Source organism: Spermophilus citellus, assembly GCF_964194105.1.
Source record: "Spermophilus citellus genome assembly, chromosome: 2".
Lineage (NCBI taxonomy): Eukaryota > Metazoa > Chordata > Mammalia > Rodentia > Sciuridae > Spermophilus > Spermophilus citellus.
The window spans coordinates 132,375,637-132,394,438 of record NC_138183.1 but is presented as its reverse complement, the minus strand read 5'-3'; the positions used below and the strand labels follow the sequence as shown (position 1 = coordinate 132,394,438).

Sequence of the window (18,802 nt, the reverse complement as noted above, 5' to 3'; positions counted from 1 at the left end):
GGTGGGTTTTTTTTTTGTGTGTGTGTGTGTGTGGTACTGGAGATTGAACCCAGAACCTCAGTACTCTTACCACTGTGCAAATTGCCAGGCCCCCCCCCCTTTTGTTTTTTCATTTTAATTTGAGGCAAGGTCTCATTAAGTTGCCTAGGATGGCCTCAAACTTGGAATCCTCCTGCCTTAGCCTCTAGCACAGCTTTTATGAAAATGAATGTAATGTGTATCAAAAATGGCAAAAATCTTTGATCCTAAGAAAATAATCGGATAATTGCACCATCACATGTACATGTGAGAACATAATCTGTGTTGTATATGTAATGGCAAAAAATTGGAAAACACCAAAGTGTCCTGTCCTCATGAGTAGGAAACTCTCTATATAGATACCCCAACATTTATTTAATTGATGAAATACAATGAAGCCATAAAAGAGAAAAATGAAATTCTGCTAAGGTGATGTCAGACAGTGAGGGGAAAACAGCAGGTATAATTGCCACTTTGTCAGTCCCATTCATGGAAAATTGTAGGGGTGTGTATGTGTGTAGGAATATTTAGAATGGTCTTTTGGTGTTTAATTAAATGGTCATTTTCATGAGTTTTTTGTTTTTGTGTTAGCATTTTCTATTGCGACTATGATTTTAAACAGCCTGGAACCACTATATGACCCAGCTATCCACTCCTCAGTATTTATCCTAAAGAATTAGTCGTCATACTACACTGATACATGTATATACATATTTATAGCAGCACAGTTCAATATCGCCAAACTATGGAACCAACCTAGGTGTCCCATTAACAGATGAATAGATAAATACTGCTATATTGCCTTCCAAGATGGGTTCCCATACCAATTTTTACATTTCAGTGCCGTGTGTGTGTGTGTGTGTGTGTGTGTGTGTGTGTGTGTATATATATATATATATATATATATATACACACACACACACACACACACGGCACTGATATATATATATATATATATATATAGTGTATTTCTGATTATTTTCTTCTATGTGTTTTTTTTTTGAAACTTTTGACCACTATTTTTTTAAGAGAGAGAGAGAGAATTTTTTAATATTTATTTTTTAGTTTTCGGCGGACACAACATCTTTGTATGTGGTGCTGAGGATCGAACCCGGGTCACACACACACAAGGCGAGCACGCTACTGCTTGAGCCATATCCCCAGCCCCCCTTGTGTGTTGTTTTTTAATTTTTCCTAAGCCGGGCACAGTGGCACACGTGTAATCCTAGCTACTCAGGAGACTTGAGGCAGGAAGGTTTAAAGTTGAAGGCCAGCCTGGGCAATTTAGTGAAAACTGTCTCAAAAAAGTAAAAAGGACTAGGGATGTGACCCAGTGATAGAGTGCTCCTGGGTTTAACCCCCAGTACTTCAAATAAATAAATAAGCAAGCAAACTAACTTTCTTATACCATTTTCTATCCCAATGCTGTGCAGTAGAATTTCCTGCCATCATAGCGTAGAGTCTTCATTGTGCAGTGCCAGTGCCATAAGCCACAGATAGTTATTGAACACTTGAAATAGAGAATTTTTAATTTATTTGGACACTAAATAACTATATGTGGCTAAATGTTACCATACCAGGCAATGACAATACAGATCTAACCCATTTTCTTTTCTTTTTTTTTTTTTTAAAGAGAGAGTGAGAGAGGAGAGAGAATTTTTAATATTTATTTTTTAGTTCTCGGCGGACACAACGTCTTTGTTGGTATGTGGTGCTGAGGATCGAACCCGGGCCGCACGCATGCCAGGCGAGCGTGCTACCGCTTGAGCCACATCCCCAGCCCCAAGATCTAACCCATTTTCTGTTGTGGCGAATAATTGGCTACGTTTTTACCCTTGTACTAGGTTGAATTTTTTCACTCACATGCTCCCCATCATTTATCAGACAGAATTTTGCCTAAATTTGGTTTAAAAAAAAAATACTTAGGCAAAGTCTCTATGTAAATGTCTCATTTACAAGCAGTTTGGTACACTAAGGAAATTCATTGCTTGTTTAATGCAACAGCCTGAAGACCAACCCAATTTATTCTCCTATCTCATCTTCTGTTGCATTTTTAAATGCCATAATTTTTAGTCATACGTGTACCCTTAGCTCCCTTTAGTTGTTCTTCTCTCCCCAGTTTCCACTTGTGGTACCAGGGATTGAATCCACAAGTGATGTTTTCACTGACCTACATCCCAGTCCTTTTTATTTTTGACACAGGGGCTCCCTAAATTGACAAGGCTGACTTGGAACTTGTGATCCTCTGCCTCAGCCTTCCGAATAGCTGGGATTACAAGTGTGCACCACCACGCCCAACCTTTTAGTTTCCTTTTTGCTATTAATAGTTTTAGCATTTCAGTCTAGTCTGACACTTATTTCTCTTTAGCAGGAATGGTGAGAGAAGGCCAGCTAAATGGCTCATCTGCAGCACACAGTGAAATAAGAGGTATGCTATTTCTCATTTGTCACAATGTCAGAAAAGTTTCATAAAACTTAGTTAAGACTGGAGAATGATTTACCTCTCCACTAGAATTTTACCATTCCCTATCTAGTCTATTATAAGATTCCTAGACTCTCTAGGTCTTGCCTTTAAGGTAAGGACTCATTGAAATATCTGCCGCTTTCCACCTGTTTTGTGAAACTTCATTTCATTCTTTTTCTTTCTTCACAGGTTGTAGTACATGAGCCAGCTAGAGGAATCACCACCAAGCTGTAAGGCCCTAGTGTGGACAGCATCTAACAAGCAAATTTAGAAGAACTCAACACAGCTCCCAGAAGCACCAATACCCAGAGGTTGAAATTTGGGGCAGAGTAGCGGGGGGAGATGTTCCAACTTTTCCTTTATGCTGGCTGGTTCATGATATTCTGCTACCTGTTCCAGTTCAAGAACACCTAAGTAACAACGGGACCCAAATGCAGCCCCCTCACTACACCCACCCAAGGCTGGACATGCTTGCGTCCACACAGCAGACCAATGTTGATACCTCCACTGACTGTGGCTATAGCCCTGCATGAAGGACTTGGGGAGTTAGAAGTCATGGAGTCAATGGGGCTCTTGTTGCAGTTTTGTACTCTATTGGTTTTTCAACTAAGCTTAATGGCTTTTTTAAAACATGACTTGAAGTTCTAGTTTTCTAGATCTTTTACAGTGTACAGTATTTTACTTACTGAGCTGTATTAAAAGCTTGTTCATTTACCTGCCAGGGCCCTGGCTCTACTTTGACAGTCGTAGAAATCTCTTAACTTGCACCAAGGTACTATGAGAAGCCTAATTTTTATAACACAACTTAAATTTTAAAAGTTCTGTTCTTTCACCTTGGGATGGGGTGATATATTCCTAGGATGACACCTTACTTACCTGATTCCTAGGAGCAGCCTCAGCTCCTGCTTTATTGCCCTTCTTGCTGTAAGTCCCAGAACTAGATAGTGTGATTTGGGATTTTAATTTGGAATCCTATATAAAATAACTTTAAGACCTAAGAGCCAGTTTATTTATGAAATTTATTTTCTTATATAAATTATGTATTTCTCTGGGCAGCCAGCCTTCACCTTATTGCACTAATAGCACATCTGTAATACCAAGCTACAGGACAAGTCTTAATAAGAGGTTTGTTTTCTTCAACGTAGCACTTGTCTACCAGGCACTGTAGAAGACAGGGATGAAAAAGAAGCCAGGACCTGCTCAGGAGGTGAAGGGTTGGGCTGGGCAGGGGGCAACGGATACCCTTCTGATAATTGGTTTTCTCCCAGGAAGGGGAACATGCAAGGCTTACACATGGATTCCAGGACTAGGGGAAGAGTCAGAAGGCTGAGAAGCCCAATGCAACACTGCAGCTCAGTTCCCTGTGTTTGAGGGAAGCAGGGACTCACCTTTCACTCATTTTGTAACAAATCACTCTGGCCAAGGTGATGCTTTGGAGAAAATACAGTATAGGGGTCATCAGATTTTGAATTAGCAGCAATTAAGAACAGGCCACATACTGCCACAGTGAAGTGGATGTCATCATGGCACCAGGGACCTGAAAGCTGTGTATCCTAGGAGAAGGTGCCGTTTAAGACCCAAAGCTGGCTCTAGAAGAGTCTCTTAACCTAATGGAGCTGGGACCTCAAACTGCTCCTTAGGCTCAGATGGCTCTATGACCATACTGGTTCACAAAGTTCTTATGTTGGGTCTTCCAACCATTGGTCAAAGCTGTAATGAGACTGAGTCTATAGGCAGAGTGAAGGGGATGCCTGAGTAGGAAGAGGGAGGTTCAAGGTGGGAAAGGGAAGGTCAGTGGGCAGTGAATGAAACATGATTAGCTCCTCCTTGCAGATGGAGGCTGGGCTGACAAGGAAGTGGGGTTGGAAGGAGCTGCAAGCTCCTAGAGCTCCCTCACTCTGCCTTTGTACTATACTGAAGACAAGTTGCTCACATACTCTAAAGCACATTCTTGATAACAGGAATAGGGGTTTGTGGGGGAAAGCGGCAATTTGGTATTAGGCAAGAGCCACATTAAGCCTTCATGAGGGCAGCCACCACAGCCTTGGCATTGAGACTGCGGAGATCACAGTAGGTCTGGCCAGTGCCCACAAAGACGATGGGTTTGCTTGTGATGTATGTCATAGAAATAGCAGCTCCCACCTGAGGAGAAAGGGAACAACCAATCAACTCAAGTCCCCTTTTCACTCACCCTCAGTAATGGAGCATTTTTAACATCCTTAAGGCCTCAGCTCCCTTGTGAAGGAAGTCCATTCCTCCCTCCTTTCTCACTGTCTTATTTTTTTCACACTTACCTTGTCATCAATGGTGTCAAATTTGGTAAGGACAATGCCATCAATGAGCCGAGGTGTTTGAGCCATAGAATGGTCAGCCAAGGCTCTATTGAATTTGACCTGCAAAGGGAAAATATGATAGAAGTATAAGAACCATCTGATTTGCCAAAGTTTAAGTTGTAAAGGGAACTAGGCCCAAGCCCTCACCAGCTGGTCCACGGCTTCATTGCCTACTAAGGCCTCCCCCACAAACAGCACCAAGTCAGGCGTATTGACAGTAATGAGTTTGGCCAGGGCAGTCATCAGGGGAGCATTGTCTTGCATGCGGCCAGCCGTGTCCACCAGTACCACATCAAAGCCTTGGTTACGTGCTAGAGAAAGAAAAAGTGGTCAACTCAAACACTTGTCACTCGTGCTTCTGCCAACTTCCTCCCAAGAAGTCCTAGTCTGGCTGTTAAGACCTGTTTACTTACTCAGGCTCTGGATTCAGTTACAAGGTAATTTGAGGAACATATCCATGCTTGGCCACCACCAAAAACATTTAAAGAGAGGACAGCAATCGGATAAAACTGAGCAAATTCAAGTTTCTTTGGTTAGGATGTATGAGCTCTATCTCCAACTATACACATTACCCTAAAGCAAAGCACCACAAGTAACTAATTCTGACTTTTCTGTTACTCAGCAGTGAAGTCTGTAATAGCAGAAGGCTGATCCTCTGGGCAAATTCCAAGAGTGCCCAAGGATAAAAGAACCCCCAACAAGCCCACGCTTTCTGTGCACTTTACCAAAGGCAATGGCTTCCATGGCAATACCAGCAGCATCCTTGCCATAGCCCTTTTCAAACAACTGCACCATCGTGCGGCCACCATGCTTTTCTGGGGGATGTAGGGCAGTCAGACGCCGGGTATGTGTTCTCAGCTGCTCCACAGCCCCAGCACGAAATGTGTCACAGGCAGCAATGAGAACACTGAAGCCATTCTCTAACAGCCAGAAGGATATCTGTGCAAAAGAATTAAGAAACCTGTCACCTAGAACATGGTTCTAAAACAAGAGTAAAGAAGTTATCAATGACAGCCTGGGAAACTGCACTGACCTTGGCAAGATTAGTAGACTTCCCCACTCCATTAACACCACAGAAGGTGACAACATAAGGGCGCTGGCGACGCTGGGCATCCATGATATCCCGGAGCATGTCTACTCGACGCTGCGGCTGCAGAATCTGCACCAGAGACTCCTGTAGAGCTTGCTTGACTGTGGAAGTCACCGCTGAAAAGGAAGCAGTAGAGAACTCAGCATGAGACCCAAAGAATGTACTAAAAAATGCCCAACACCTTTCTGAGCTAGCAGACCAGAACCATAAACTAGGATCTAGTCATAGAATTTCAATCTATGCTGGTCTAAGCACTTTGTAAGTATTAACTCATTTACCTTCCTAAAAACTCTAGGCTATATAATAAGGTTTAGAAGACAAGGAACTTGTCAAGTCATAAGAATGGAGGTCTGTGTGTTTAACCTCTCAGTAAGCACAGGCACATTTTAACATGGAGATACTTACTGCTGAATGTCCCCATCACCTTCCCTTCTAACTTGTTGGCAACAGATTCACAGAGCTGGACGGCAATGTCTGCAGCCACATTCTTAGCTGCGAAGAGATGGGGACAGGTGTGAGTTCTGTGTCAACAGTGATTGATCCTTGTGGCACCACTTAGAAACTGTGTTCTGCTTCCTGCCAGCTCTACTCCATGAATTAATCAGTCCAGACCTCAGAACTTACCAATGAGATGATCACGCATCTTGTCCAGCACAGATTCCATGTCTTCACGACTCAAGCTCTTGGAACCCACAAGGCCCTTCAGCATCCCAAACATGCCACCCAGAGTTCCCTTGGTAGCACTGCAGGCACAAGAGATCAAATACACATAAAGCCGCAGGCAGAAGTTATGGTCTATTAGTTGTGCAGCCAAATATACCTCTCCCCACCTGAAATCCCCCTACCTAGGTTTGGTGGAGTTTTGAGCGGCCCCTTCATCATCTGAGCTGCTGCAATCCAGGTCCTGAAGCTGCCCCCCAGGCCCAGTCCCTCGAATCTGGAGGATGTGGGGAAAGGAAGGAGGTGGGATCAGGAACACTACAGGCTCTGAGGGATAAGAGCCAAGGATTTACCCTATCAACACTGCTATCTCCAATCTGGGGAGGCTCCAAATATAATTCATCCCCTCACTCAAATTCAAATATTGCCTTCCTAGTCTCTTGCTTCTTCCTAATTTCTAATTAATGGTGAACTTCATGCGGGTCTGTTTCCTCTTACCAAATTGATGTCCTCAGACAGGGCAGCCTCTGGAGTTCCATTGGTGGTAGGAGTGCTATAATCCAAGACTTCCTTGTTAGCACAGCCACCTAGTTCCCACACCCGGGGGGCTTTTTTGCCCTTCTCTTTGGGAGCATCTGACTTCATGGACTTGCTGCAAAGGGTCATGGAACAAAGGGTTATGGTGGAGAACCAAGAAAGAACACAAGCCAGAGATACAAGCTCCCTTGCCCCAATGTCCATGTATTTAGAACTAGTGCCAGTCAGAATGCTCACCTGGATTTGTCCATACCCCTCCCATGCTTCTGAATGAACTCTTCTCTCTTCCTGCGTATCAGCTCCTCTTTAGAAAGTTCTACTCCATTCTCGGCCCCCACTGAGAGACCTGACTTTTCTGCAGGGGCTGCTTTGCTGGTAGCCAAAGGGCCATCAGAACCTGTTGGGAGAAGTCTCATTGGAGATTAAAAAAAAAAAAAAGACCAAATCCCACCCTCTTTAAGAGGACATTTGGACCAAACATCTTGGGAATCATCAGGGGATGATAGGGTGTCTGGGAGGCAAAGAAAAAAGAAAGGAACACCTCAGTCCTTAATGCCACGTTAAGACACCTTTCATGTCTCAGTGTGTCCAAGGGGCTTAAAATTACCTTCCTTCTTGGTCCCCTTTTTTTTGCTGTTCTTTGCTTTTTCCTTGGGCTTTTCCCCCCGTGTTTCAATCATGGATCTTACAGGTTTCTTAGCCTTTTCAGAATCTTCATATTTCTTCATGGTAGTGGGAGCGCGGATCTTACTGCTCTCCTCAGCTTCGCTAAAGAGAGAAGAATGGTTGATCTTTCAACTTCATGGAGAAGGAGAATAAAACCCAGAGAGAAGACATCATACCAAAAATCAAAACTAGGTAGCAAATTATAAGTGGCTTTTAACACACAATTTACTACCCTTGAAACACTGTCAGGATGGGACTCATCAAAGCAAAGAAGCTGATTTTGGACAAAGGAGGCCTTCTCACCGAAGAAGCCGCAGGAAGTCATTTTGGAAATCAAAAGTGCCATTCAACAGACTTAAAGCACTTTGCTGTTGGATCTCTGTGCGGTACTTGTCTCGAAACAGCCTGTGCACATCATCTATCAATTTGTCTACATACGTCAGTGTTAGAATCTTCTGAAAACCAACCTGTTTAGAGGAAAAAACAGAGCCCACAGATCTGCTTACATGCCAGACCAGAATGGAGGGAAGCCAACCCAACCCAGGCCTCCAGAGATAGGCTCAGCTACCTGGCAGGTTTCCCTATCCTGAGAGGCAGCCAAGCTCACTGTCTGGCCCAGACGTTGCTTCCTCTCCCCTTTTCACTTTCCTAGTTTTCTTAGTTACTTCATCACATATACTGGGTACAATTAATCAGAGTTCTCTTTAATAATGAGGACTACGTTCAAAATGTAATCACCGTCTCTCTAAAATATCCCCACTTACCACAAACACCAGCTCAAACTGGTTGTCCAGTTTATACTTGAGTGTGAGGGCTTCATGGGTGAAGGAGTTGTTACCTCCCCGCTCCTAGAAAAAGAGTATGTCTCAGGGTTCAGGCTATCCCCACAGAACACAGACTTGGTCACCTACAAGATTACCTTTGGAAAAGAATGAGAAGTCCCCGCAAAGTCAAACCTGTCCTGAGGGCAAGAGGATGCTGGGGCATTTCCAGAATCCCAACAGTAAGAAAGGGGAGGCAAGACACATGGAAACCAGAAGGGAAATCTATAAACAGATCTACTAACAGCTGTGCACCATTTACAGTTTATTAAAGGTATACACACTCATCCATAATTTCACCCAGCCTCCAAATAACAGAAAACCAAGGTGCTATTGGTGAGCGGAGAGAGCGGATATAGTCCTAAGAGGAGCCAAAATCCGGCTTAGAGTCCCATTATTGGAGGCGGGGGTTGTCGCAAAGTTGCGAGGTAGTCTGAAGGGGCGGTAGAGAGTCCGGGTGACCCGTGAGTGGCCAGTTTAGGGTGGGTGGCCGGGAGTAGGGGGAGGGAGGCGCGGGATGAACAGTTGAAGGGAGACCATAGATGGGGTCAGTGAGAAAGAGACCAGAGTTCTGATCCCGCGGGGGTGGTACCTGCAGCAGCACGGAACGAATCAACGCGTTAACTGGCCCGGTGCATGAGTCGCTCACGCCCTGGAAGCACCAGAGCACGAGCCCGCCCTTGGAGAAAATGGTGAAGAAGTCGAGCATGGCGGCAGCCGGAGAGGAGCTGGGGCCGGCACCAGGAACTCGGCCGCTATCGCCGCCGCTTCCTGCTGCGCCAAACGCGGGACACGTCACACCAGCGGTCCCGGAAACCGGCTTAATGCACTTCCGTTTTGAGAGTCTGGGTTTCCTCCCCGTGTCCTCCGAGGACGCGTAGGACTGACGTATAAGCAAGACAGGCCAATGGTGGGTTGGGACGAGCATAGGCGGGGCTCCTGTGGTGGTCACGGGGAGGTGGCTGCCTATAACGTGGAGGGGTGGGGCCTAGGAGGACTGCTAACCAATGGGCGCGCTGTTCTGAATGCCCGTCGGCGCAGGGCTCTGACCACGCCGATGGTAGCGGTGGTAAAGCTTTTACTAGTACTGGGCCATGTTCCGGAGCGTGCTGCAGCTCCGTTCCAGCCGGGGCCTCTTGATTCGGGGACTAGGCACGCACAGAGGAGGCTCTACTCTGGGTAAAGTTGAAGAGGGTATTGTGGTTCTGGGGTACTTCCGGCTATGTGACCTTCAGGGCCGGGACCCGGGCCCACACTGGCAGAACAATGGGTCAGCTTGGGGAGGAGAGCTTGCCTGTCAGAGTTTGTAGGACCCAGCCAGGTGTGTGGATCCCAAGGCAGACCTTCTTGAGTGACAGATCCTCTGTAAATGGCGGTTTATTGGTGGTGATGGATCTCCAGGATAAGGTGCCACTTAAAGGTACCATGCTTTAAAGAATGCTGCAACGTGGGGTGTACCAGGACCTCTTCTGTGGACCTAGAATATGCTAGTGGAGATGTCAGTGAATTTGAATATCTGAGTCTGGAGGGAGAGAAGTCTGTATAGGAGATAAGTATATGTGAGTCACCTTGCCTACAGGACAGAGTAGAAAATGTTCATTTTAGGAAATTGAATCCTGCAGTGCTGGACATGATACATGAAAAGGGAGACAGACTGTTGGTATATAGACCATACAGCCAGCAAAGCTGTGACAATATGAGTGAGAGTTGTCCTCATGAGAAGGGATAAAAGTGGGGACTGCCAACACAAGTGCCTATGTATTCCCACCTTTTCCTGTGCCTGTCCTCCAAATCCCCACCATGTGAAGGAAACAAATGGCCCTCTAACCACAACTGTGTCCCACAGACTGGGATGAAAAGGTGTCTGAGATTAAGAAGAAGATCAAGTCCATCCTGCCTGGAGAGGCCTGTACTCCACTGTATGACACTAGCCACCTGCCCCCCGAACACTCAGATGTGGTGATCGTTGGAGGCGGGGTGCTTGGTTTGTCTGTAGCCTTTTGGCTGAAGAAGCTGCAAAAGAAAGGAGATGGCATTCGGGTACTGGTGGTGGAACGAGACCACACGGTGAGGCCTGGCCTGGAGTCGGGCAGAGTCTTGAGTGGGACAAGGAGGATGATGCATTTTAAGGACTCTAGAGGAAAGACTTCAATCTTTGGAGGTCCCAAAGACAGGGATTGTGCTTTGGACTTTTGACCTTTATGAGAAAGAAATAGTCCCAGATTCTTCTGCAAACCAGGAGCATTGCATAAAGTTTTTGGCTTTGAAAAGATATTCCACAATGTTGGATCTTTCTAGATCTCAAAGACCTGGCCAAAAGAGCCTGCATTCAAGCTATTGTTAATGCAAACAGCTATCTTAATGTTCTTTTAGATTCCATTACTTAGTTTTTTTCATTTAGTTATTTCTATTTGCCATTGCCAGCTAACTGCAAGTCTTTGTACTTTGGCCACATCCTTGTGTTTTCTAATAGTCAAATATTAATCTCCTGACCTTGGATTTCCAGGTCATTACCATTTGGTCCACTGTGTGGAACCCTTTGTAGATGAACAGCCCTCTCTGCACTTCTTATTTGCCCATAGCAATTTTATCTTTATCTTTGAGTTGCTGGTTGGCTTGCATAGAGGTTCACCCACCCCTACACCTCTTAGGTTATATATTTACAAATAGGATTTTCCTTTAACTTTAGGTCTGGAACTCTAAACTTGCATTGCAGTATTCCATTCACATACTGATGTACCTCAACTTTTCTTGTCTTTCCACAGTATTCAAAGGCCTCCACAGTGCTTTCTGTAGGCGGTATTCGTCAGCAGTTCTCATTGCCTGAGAATGTCCAGCTCTCCCTCTTTTCAGTCGACTTTCTACGGAACATCAATGTGTGTGCTATGAGATTTGAGGGGTTGGGGTGGTGATCCCAGAAGGAGGAGCAGCCCATCTAGCAATGGGATACAGGGAGCAGAAATGATTCAAACAACTAGGAGTCGGAACCCTTGCTTTTCTTCCCATTATGGGCGCCTAAAGGAGACCATTTTTCTGGTTTGGGTGCTAGGAACTGTGGGTGAGAAGGCCAGGAATACTCTTTTCTTTAAGTCAGCCTCTTTGAGCACCTTTTCTTTTACTAGGAGTACCTGGCTGTGGTGGATTCTCCTCCCGTGGACCTCCAGTTCAACCCCTCAGGCTATCTCTTGCTGGCTTCAGAAAAGGGTGCTTCGACCTTGGAAAACAGGGTGAAAATGCAGAGGTGGGTGCTTAGCACATCCCTTGCTACTTCTCAACCTCACATTTGTGGTGAGTTCTGTAACCAAGTTAAGAACTGGGAAGCTAGAGTTGATGGCCCAGGTGCCTACTCTCTAGGAGATCAGTTTGTCAGGAAAGGTGAACTCGTGCATATCCTGGATACCCAGTACTAACAGTTGTCATGCAGATATGGAAAGAACACTACAGTGGTTCTTGCATTTGCCAGATCATAAGAATGACCTAGGGCCACTTGGGCATACTGGCGGAAGGGGAAGTTGGGGGGTGGGCAGGCGGGGGTGGGAAAGATGGCGTACCAGAGCCTCCGGCTGGAGTATCTGCAAATCCCACCGGTTAGCCGCGCCTACACCACCGCCTGCGTCCTCACCACCGCCGCAGTGCAGCTGGAATTGATCACACCTTTTCAGCTGTACTTCAATCCTGAATTAATTTTTAAACACTTTCAAATATGGAGGTTAATCACCAATTTCTTATTTTTTGGACCAGTTGGATTCAATTTTTTATTTAACATGATTTTTCTATATCGTTACTGTCGAATGCTAGAAGAAGGCTCTTTCTGAGGTCGGACAGCAGACTTTGTATTTATGTTCCTTTTTGGTGGATTCTTAATGACTCTTTTTGGTTTGTTTGTGAGCTTAGTTTTCTTGGGACAGGCCTTTATAATAATGCTCGTCTATGTATGGAGCCGAAGGAACCCATATGTCCGCATGAACTTCTTTGGTCTTCTCAACTTCCAGGCTCCTTTTCTGCCCTGGGTGCTCATGGGGTTTTCCTTGTTGTTGGGGAACTCAATCATTGTGGACCTCTTGGGTATTGCAGTTGGACACATATATTTTTTCTTGGAAGATGTATTTCCCAATCAGCCTGGAGGGATAAGAATTCTAAAAACACCATCTATTTTGAGGACTATTTTTGATACACCAGATGAGGATCCAAATTACAATCCACTACCTGAAGAACAGCCAGGAGGCTTTGCCTGGGGTGAGGGCCAACGTCTGGGAGGTTAAAGCAGCCGTGCCAATAATGAAACCCAGCTGGGAAGGACTTGGTGAAATACCCATTGGGATTCTTTTATCCTTTGTTGTAAAAGTGTGGACACTTTTGACAGCTTGACAGATTTTAACTCCAGAAGCACTTTATGAAATGGTACACTGACTAATCCAGAAGACATTTCCAGCAGTTTGCCAGTGGTTCCTCACTACACTGGTACTGAAAGTGTAATCTCTTGGAGCCAAAAAACTGGAGAAAGATATCCTGCTGCCTCTAACAAAGTACATAAGTACTTGAATTCTGTGGCATAAGACAGGGCTTTTTCTTCTTCTTTGATAGACGAGGCCATGGTGTAAATGAAAGTTTCAGAGAGGACAAAATAAAACTGAGTTCCATCTCTCTTTCACTGTAAAAAAAAAAAAAAAAAAAAGAATGACCTAGGACATGTCTCAGACCTAATAAACTAGATTCTAGGGAGGGTCTGGGAATCTGAGTTTTTAAACAGGAACCCTAAGTTAGAGGTCAGCCAACATTTTCTTTCTATGGAGTGGGGTGGGGGTACTGGGGATTGAACTCAGAGGCACTCAACCACTGAGCCACATCCCCAGCCCTATTTGTATTTTATTTACAGACAGGGTCTTACTGAGTTGCTTAGTGCCTCGCCATTGCTATCCTCCTGTCTTAGCCTCCGTAGCTGCTGGGGTTACAGGCATGCACCACCGCAGCCAGCTAGCAAACATTTTTTTTTTTTTTTTAAAGAGAGAGAGAGAGAATTTTTAATATTTATTTTTTAGTTTTTGGTGGACACAACATCTTTGTTTGTATGTGGTGCTGAGGATCGAACCCGGGCCTCACACATGCCAGGCGAGCGCGCTACCGCTTGAGCCACATCCCCAGCCCTAGCAAACATTTTTTGTAAAGGGCCAGCAAGTAAATATTTTAGGCTTTGCCAGTCATTTTATCTCTATTGCAGCCACTCAGCTCTGCCATAAAAGTTACCATAGATAAAAATATAAATGATTCAGTGTGCCTCATTTAGAAAAAGAAGCAACAGGTCATATTTAGCAGCCTCTACCCTAAGTGAATTTCAGAATCAGTCAAGGGTGGGAATCTTTGTGATACATAATGAATGAAGGCTTTCTTTAATAAAACCTCTACAAGTCTAACTAGTGACAGGTAATCTCCTAAATGCTTTGCTAGTATTAACTCATTTAATCATCAGAAAATCCTTGTTTCACATGTGGGGAAATTGAGGCACAAGGACTTAATAAATGGTGGCACTGGGATTTGACTAAAACCAGACACTTTGGCTCATGAGTTTTCTTTAGCACCTACATTCTCCTGCCTTTGGAGAACAGGGTCCCAGACAAGATACTTGTGCTGATGGATAGGATTATACTACGTGGTGGAGAGGGAGGCTGTCCTGGGAGGAGTAGAGGGAACAGAATTCCCCACTGTGTCATGAAAATACATGGAATGGGTAGGAAATGAGAAGAAATAAGGGGGCTGGGAATGTGGCTCAGGCGGTAGCACGCTCGGCTGGCATGCGTGCGGCCCAGGTTCGATCCTCAGCACCACATACCAACAAAAGATGTTGTGTCCGCCGAGAACTAAAAAATAAATATTAAAAATTCTCTCTCTCTCTCTCTCTCTCTCTCTCACTCACTCTAAAAAAAAAGAGAGAGAGAGAGAGAGAAGAAATAAGTATATTAAAAGAAAATGCAGGAGTAGGGAAGGAAAGAGGGTCTAGATACTGAGGGACCTTGACTAGGAAGCTGGGTCTTTGCCCATTCAGCAGTGAGGAAAAATCAGGGCATTTAGGACAGGGAAGTGACATGAATGAGCTGGACTCCCTGCTTGTAGAGGTTCATATTTGCTTCTTTCACATACTCACTGTATGCAGACCTATACATTTTTCTCAGGCAGGAAGGGGCCAAAGTTTGTCTGATGTCTCCTGAGCAGCTTCAGAACAAGTTTCCCTGGATGAACACGAAGGGAGTGGCCCTGGCATCTTATGGTGAGGTTTGCTGTAGAAGGGACAGTTTTTTCCCTGAAGATGGTGGTTTGGGGGCTTAGTATGCCAGGGCCATAATGAAGGAGAACTGTTTTCCTTCTTGGCAATGAGGTCTGCCCCAAGCCATGCTGTTTTTCTGCCCTTTAGCAGGATTGGACTCTCTGATTCAGTTGGTCAAGATGACCTTCCCTGACTTCCCAGCCCTAGAAAAATACTAGGGGTGGGGTTGACTAGAAATATACTCTTGAGAAGAGAGTCCTAATCCCTCTTTGTGGGTGCTCTTTTTCTTATCTCAGGGATGGAGGGTGAAGGTTGGTTTGACCCCTGGTCTCTGCTTCAGGGGCTTCGGCGGAAGGTCCAGTCCATGGGAGTCCTTTTCTGCCAGGGAGAGGTGACACGTGAGTCCATGGCCCCATTCCCTCTGCTTTTGTCTATCACCCAGAGTATGGTCTACATTGGGGCCCATCTTCTCACAGGTTAAGCAAGGGTCAGTGCCCGAGACCTTCTCCCTGAGGGCTAGGGATAGATAGCCTGACCTTACCCCTCACTAGACTGCTTTGTGACTTCTGACCTGTTTCACAGTTCCAGCACTGTTCTGTTCTGTGTGTGGCCAAGTTGTCCTGGCTACCTGATTTCTGTTCACTTCAGTGTCTAGAAAAGCACCCATCATTCTAGCTTTCTTTCCTTAGGAACCAAGGGAGCTGGGTGTGGTAGCGCACCCTGTAATCCCGTTCATTGGCTCAGGAGGCTGAAGCAGGAGGATCTCAAGTTTGAAGGCAGCCTGGGCAACTTAGTGAAACCCTGTCTCAACATAAAAAATAAAAAGTTGGGGATATAGCTTAGTGGTAGAGTACCCCTGGGTTCAATCCCCAGCTCTACAAAAAAAGAAAAACATAAACCAGTGGAAACCCTATTCCCCACCCCTAACCTACCTCAAGGACTTTTTTACTAGGGGTGCAGCATGGATAGTGCTGGAGACTGAAGCAGGGCGTCTCTCATGCTAAGCACGTGCTGTGCTGTTGAGCTTCACCTCCAGCTCCGAAGGCTTATATTTGATTTCTTTCCCACAGGTTTTATCACTTCATCTAACCGCATGGTGACCTCAAGTGGGGAGGAGGTGGTCTTGAAAAGAATCTGTGAAGTCCACGTAAGTCCCTAGTTCCTGTATGCTTAACACAGTGGAGGGACAAGAAAAGTAATAACTATCCTGATGTTGGTCTTCTACCTGCTTTCCAGCATGGGTAAACTAAGGCTTAGGGGAAGTGTGTATCTCATGGACCAGGCCCTCCCTCCCCTCATCTTCTGGTGCCTGTAGGTGAAAATGAACAACAGCCTGGAGTACCAACCAGTGGAATGTGCCATTGTGATCAATGCTGCAGGAGCCTGGTCTGGGCAAATAGCAGAGCTGGCTGGTATTGGGAAGGGGCCACCTGGTACCCTGCAGGGCACCAAGCTACCTGTGGAGCCAAGAAAAAGGTAGCTTCCCTCAGGGCATCCCAGGACATTAGTGGAAGAAAAGAAAGAAATATAAATGTTGGTTGTGTATATGCATGTGCTTGTGTGTGTGTGTGTGTGTGTATGAGGTGGGGGGGATTGCTAGCCATGCTGTTCCTATGATACACTAACCCCCTGATTATGACAGGTATGTGTATGTATGGCACTGTCCCCAAGGTCCAGGCCTGGAGGTGCCATTTGTTGCAAACACAAATGGAGTCTACTTCCGCCGGGAAGGATTAGGCAACAACTACCTAGGGGGTTGTAGCCCCACTGAGGTAAGTTAAGGGGAGGTCGGGCGAGCAGTGTTGGGAAGGGACATAGACTAAATAGACTATTTGCCATAAAAGAGCCAGGTGTTTTGTTTTGTTTTGTCTTGTTTTTTTGGTGGGGTTGGGATGGGATAAATCCTGTGCCATTGATGCTGTAGCTCCTTTACTACCTACCCAGTTAGAACTAGGACCTTTTCTCTGGGTTCCCCACCTACTGGGGGGATTGATTAAAAGGATCAATGAGGTCTAAGTCTGCCCTTATGTCTTAGGCAATATAAGTCTTGTCCCCTTTTCTCACCCAGGAAGAGGAGCCAGACTCAACAAACCTGGATGTGGACCATAATTTCTTCCAGGACAGGGTTTGGCCCCATTTGGCTGAGAGGGTACCAGCTTTTCAGAGTCTGAAGGTAACTAGCAGGGTATAGTTTTTCCTATTTGCTTTTGGACATTGGACAAGAAGGATGATACTGGAGTATCTTAGTCCCCTTGAATCTATCTACTGCCTTGTTTCTACCATCTCATAACTGCTAGAGTCATTTGAACCCGTCCCATCCTCAGCAGCTGACTCCTGTCGAACAGTGATGGTTGAAGCCAGGCTTAGTGGCACATGCCTATAATGCCCAGCTACTCAGGAGGCTGAAGCAAAAGGATTACAAACCAGCCTCAGCTACTTAATGCGACCCTCAGCTGGGGGTGTAGCTCAGTGGTAGAATGCTAATCTGGCATGAGGCTCTGGGGTCAAGCCCCTGTACTGGAAGGGGAAACAAAAAGAGGGTTGAATATGTCTGCAGTCTTCCTGAAAACCTAAGCATCTTGTGTACCTGCAGGTTCGGAACGCCTGGGCTGGCTATTACGACTACAACACTTTTGACCAGAATGGCGTGGTGGGCCCCCACCCACTAGTCGTCAACATGTACTTTGCCACAGGCTTCAGTGGTCATGGGCTCCAGCATGCCCCTGCCGTGGGGCGAGCTGTGGCAGAAATGGTGCTGGATGGCCACTTCCAGACCATCAACATGAGCCCCTTCCTCTTCAGCCGTTTTCACTTAGGAGAGAAGTTCCAGGAGGACAATATCTTCTGAGCTTGGAAGCTCTTCACTGGGCCACATTGGCCCAGCTGTGATCTTTGCCTCACTCTAGCCCATCACTTCCTGAGTCCTCCCTGCACTGTGCCAGGGTCTCCTGCAGCCAATTCCAGGGACTCATCCCCTTCTCCACTGTCTTCTCATCTAGACCATTTTGGCCTCCTGTGGCTGGACAAGTCAGTGAGCACAGGCTTTCAGACCCAGGACAATAGACAGTGATGGGGCAGGTCCCTAGAACTGATCTGTAGCACAGGCTGATGGTATCCACCAAGGCAGTACAGATGGAGTTTTGAGAGCTGTGGCCCAGGGCTGTCTCCTTCCTGGTACTGACCCAGAAAGCTGGCCTCTGACTCTCTGGGTAGACCAGGGCAGAAACCAGGCAGAACAATTCTGGGAAAGGCTGGCTCAGATTCATGACTTGTCTATTTATCCTATTCATCAGTCAATAAATGTGATTATCTCTTTCCCTCCTGTCTTCTGTTCCTTCTACTTTTCTGCTCAGGGTAGAAGCTTGCCAAGCATCTCATTAGCCTTTGACACCAGGAGTGGGGAAGCACAGCTCCATCCTCTTCCCAGGAGCTTTCTTAGAGCCCAGTGGTAGGCATCTCATTCCAAGCTAGTGCCCCCTGTTTCCAAGTTTTTGTAGGAACATTGATTGTAGAGGGAGGGATGGCTCTGTTCATCTATTCAATATTTATTCAGCCCTAACTTCTGTCCATACATATTAGAGACCCATCAGCAAGTAAAGCAAAGCATAGTATGAGTCTTCACTAGAGCTCTTATATCTGTGTCCTGCCCTCCACCACTGCCTCTTGATCAGATAATAGTGTGACCTCTTCAGAGCCAGAGTAAGCACAAAACATGGACATCTCACCTAGGCTGGAGGTCTGGGTGAGACAGGAAAGGATTTCTCCATGAAGCTTCTTAGGGAAGTTGGTCTCCAAGCACAACCTAAATAAGCAACTTAAGGGAATCCAGGCAGGGTGAAAACACTAACAGGCTCAGAGATAAGAATTAAGATTCAGGGCATTTCTGTTATTCTATTTTGGCTGCCATAACAGAATATCTTAAACTAGGTAATTTACAAATAATAGAAATTTATA

The 18,802-nt window shown here is 45.7% G+C and overlaps 3 protein-coding genes and 1 pseudogene across 7 annotated transcripts in view; 3 read left to right on the top strand and 1 right to left on the bottom strand.

The window, feature by feature from the left end:
- Window positions 1–3,196, top strand: part of FAM118B (family with sequence similarity 118 member B) — a 55,465-nt gene extending 52,269 nt beyond the window's left edge. For 3 of the 4 annotated variants that reach the window (XM_081278940.1, XM_081278942.1, XM_081278941.1), the window contains 2 exons: window positions 2,387–2,446; window positions 2,672–3,196. In XM_081278940.1, coding sequence (XP_081135066.1) covers window positions 2,387–2,446; window positions 2,672–2,685 — 74 coding nt within the window. In that variant the 3' untranslated portion in view covers window positions 2,686–3,196. The remainder of the gene's footprint in view (window positions 1–2,386; window positions 2,447–2,671) is intronic. The other variant, XM_081278943.1, reaches the window with a different exon arrangement.
- Window positions 3,197–3,482: 286 nt separating this feature from the next.
- Window positions 3,483–9,430, bottom strand: SRPRA (SRP receptor subunit alpha). Its single transcript, XM_081278938.1, has 14 exons — window positions 9,182–9,430; window positions 8,533–8,616; window positions 8,072–8,235; window positions 7,710–7,870; window positions 7,340–7,499; window positions 7,064–7,217; window positions 6,751–6,842; window positions 6,530–6,648; window positions 6,311–6,397; window positions 5,849–6,021; window positions 5,541–5,754; window positions 4,963–5,126; window positions 4,777–4,875; window positions 3,483–4,624 (listed from the first exon to the last, which is right to left on the bottom strand). The coding sequence occupies exons 1-14, from the start codon at window positions 9,296–9,298 to the stop codon at window positions 4,496–4,498; spliced, it is 1,917 nt and encodes a 638-aa protein (XP_081135064.1). The 5' UTR covers window positions 9,299–9,430; the 3' UTR covers window positions 3,483–4,495.
- Window positions 9,431–9,607: 177 nt separating this feature from the next.
- Window positions 9,608–18,166, top strand: FOXRED1 (FAD dependent oxidoreductase domain containing 1). The gene is made up of 11 exons (XM_081278939.1): window positions 9,608–9,768; window positions 10,436–10,656; window positions 11,355–11,465; window positions 11,712–11,830; window positions 14,757–14,851; window positions 15,145–15,246; window positions 15,919–15,995; window positions 16,164–16,324; window positions 16,491–16,620; window positions 16,917–17,021; window positions 17,442–18,166. Exons 1-11 carry the CDS (start codon window positions 9,684–9,686, stop codon window positions 17,694–17,696), a joined length of 1,461 nt encoding a protein of 486 aa, XP_081135065.1. The 5' UTR covers window positions 9,608–9,683; the 3' UTR covers window positions 17,697–18,166.
- LOC308640927 (derlin-2-like) lies at window positions 12,082–13,162 on the top strand (annotated as a pseudogene). The gene has a single exon. The product of its transcript is annotated as a derlin-2-like (transcript).
- Window positions 18,167–18,802: the final 636 nt, after the last annotated feature.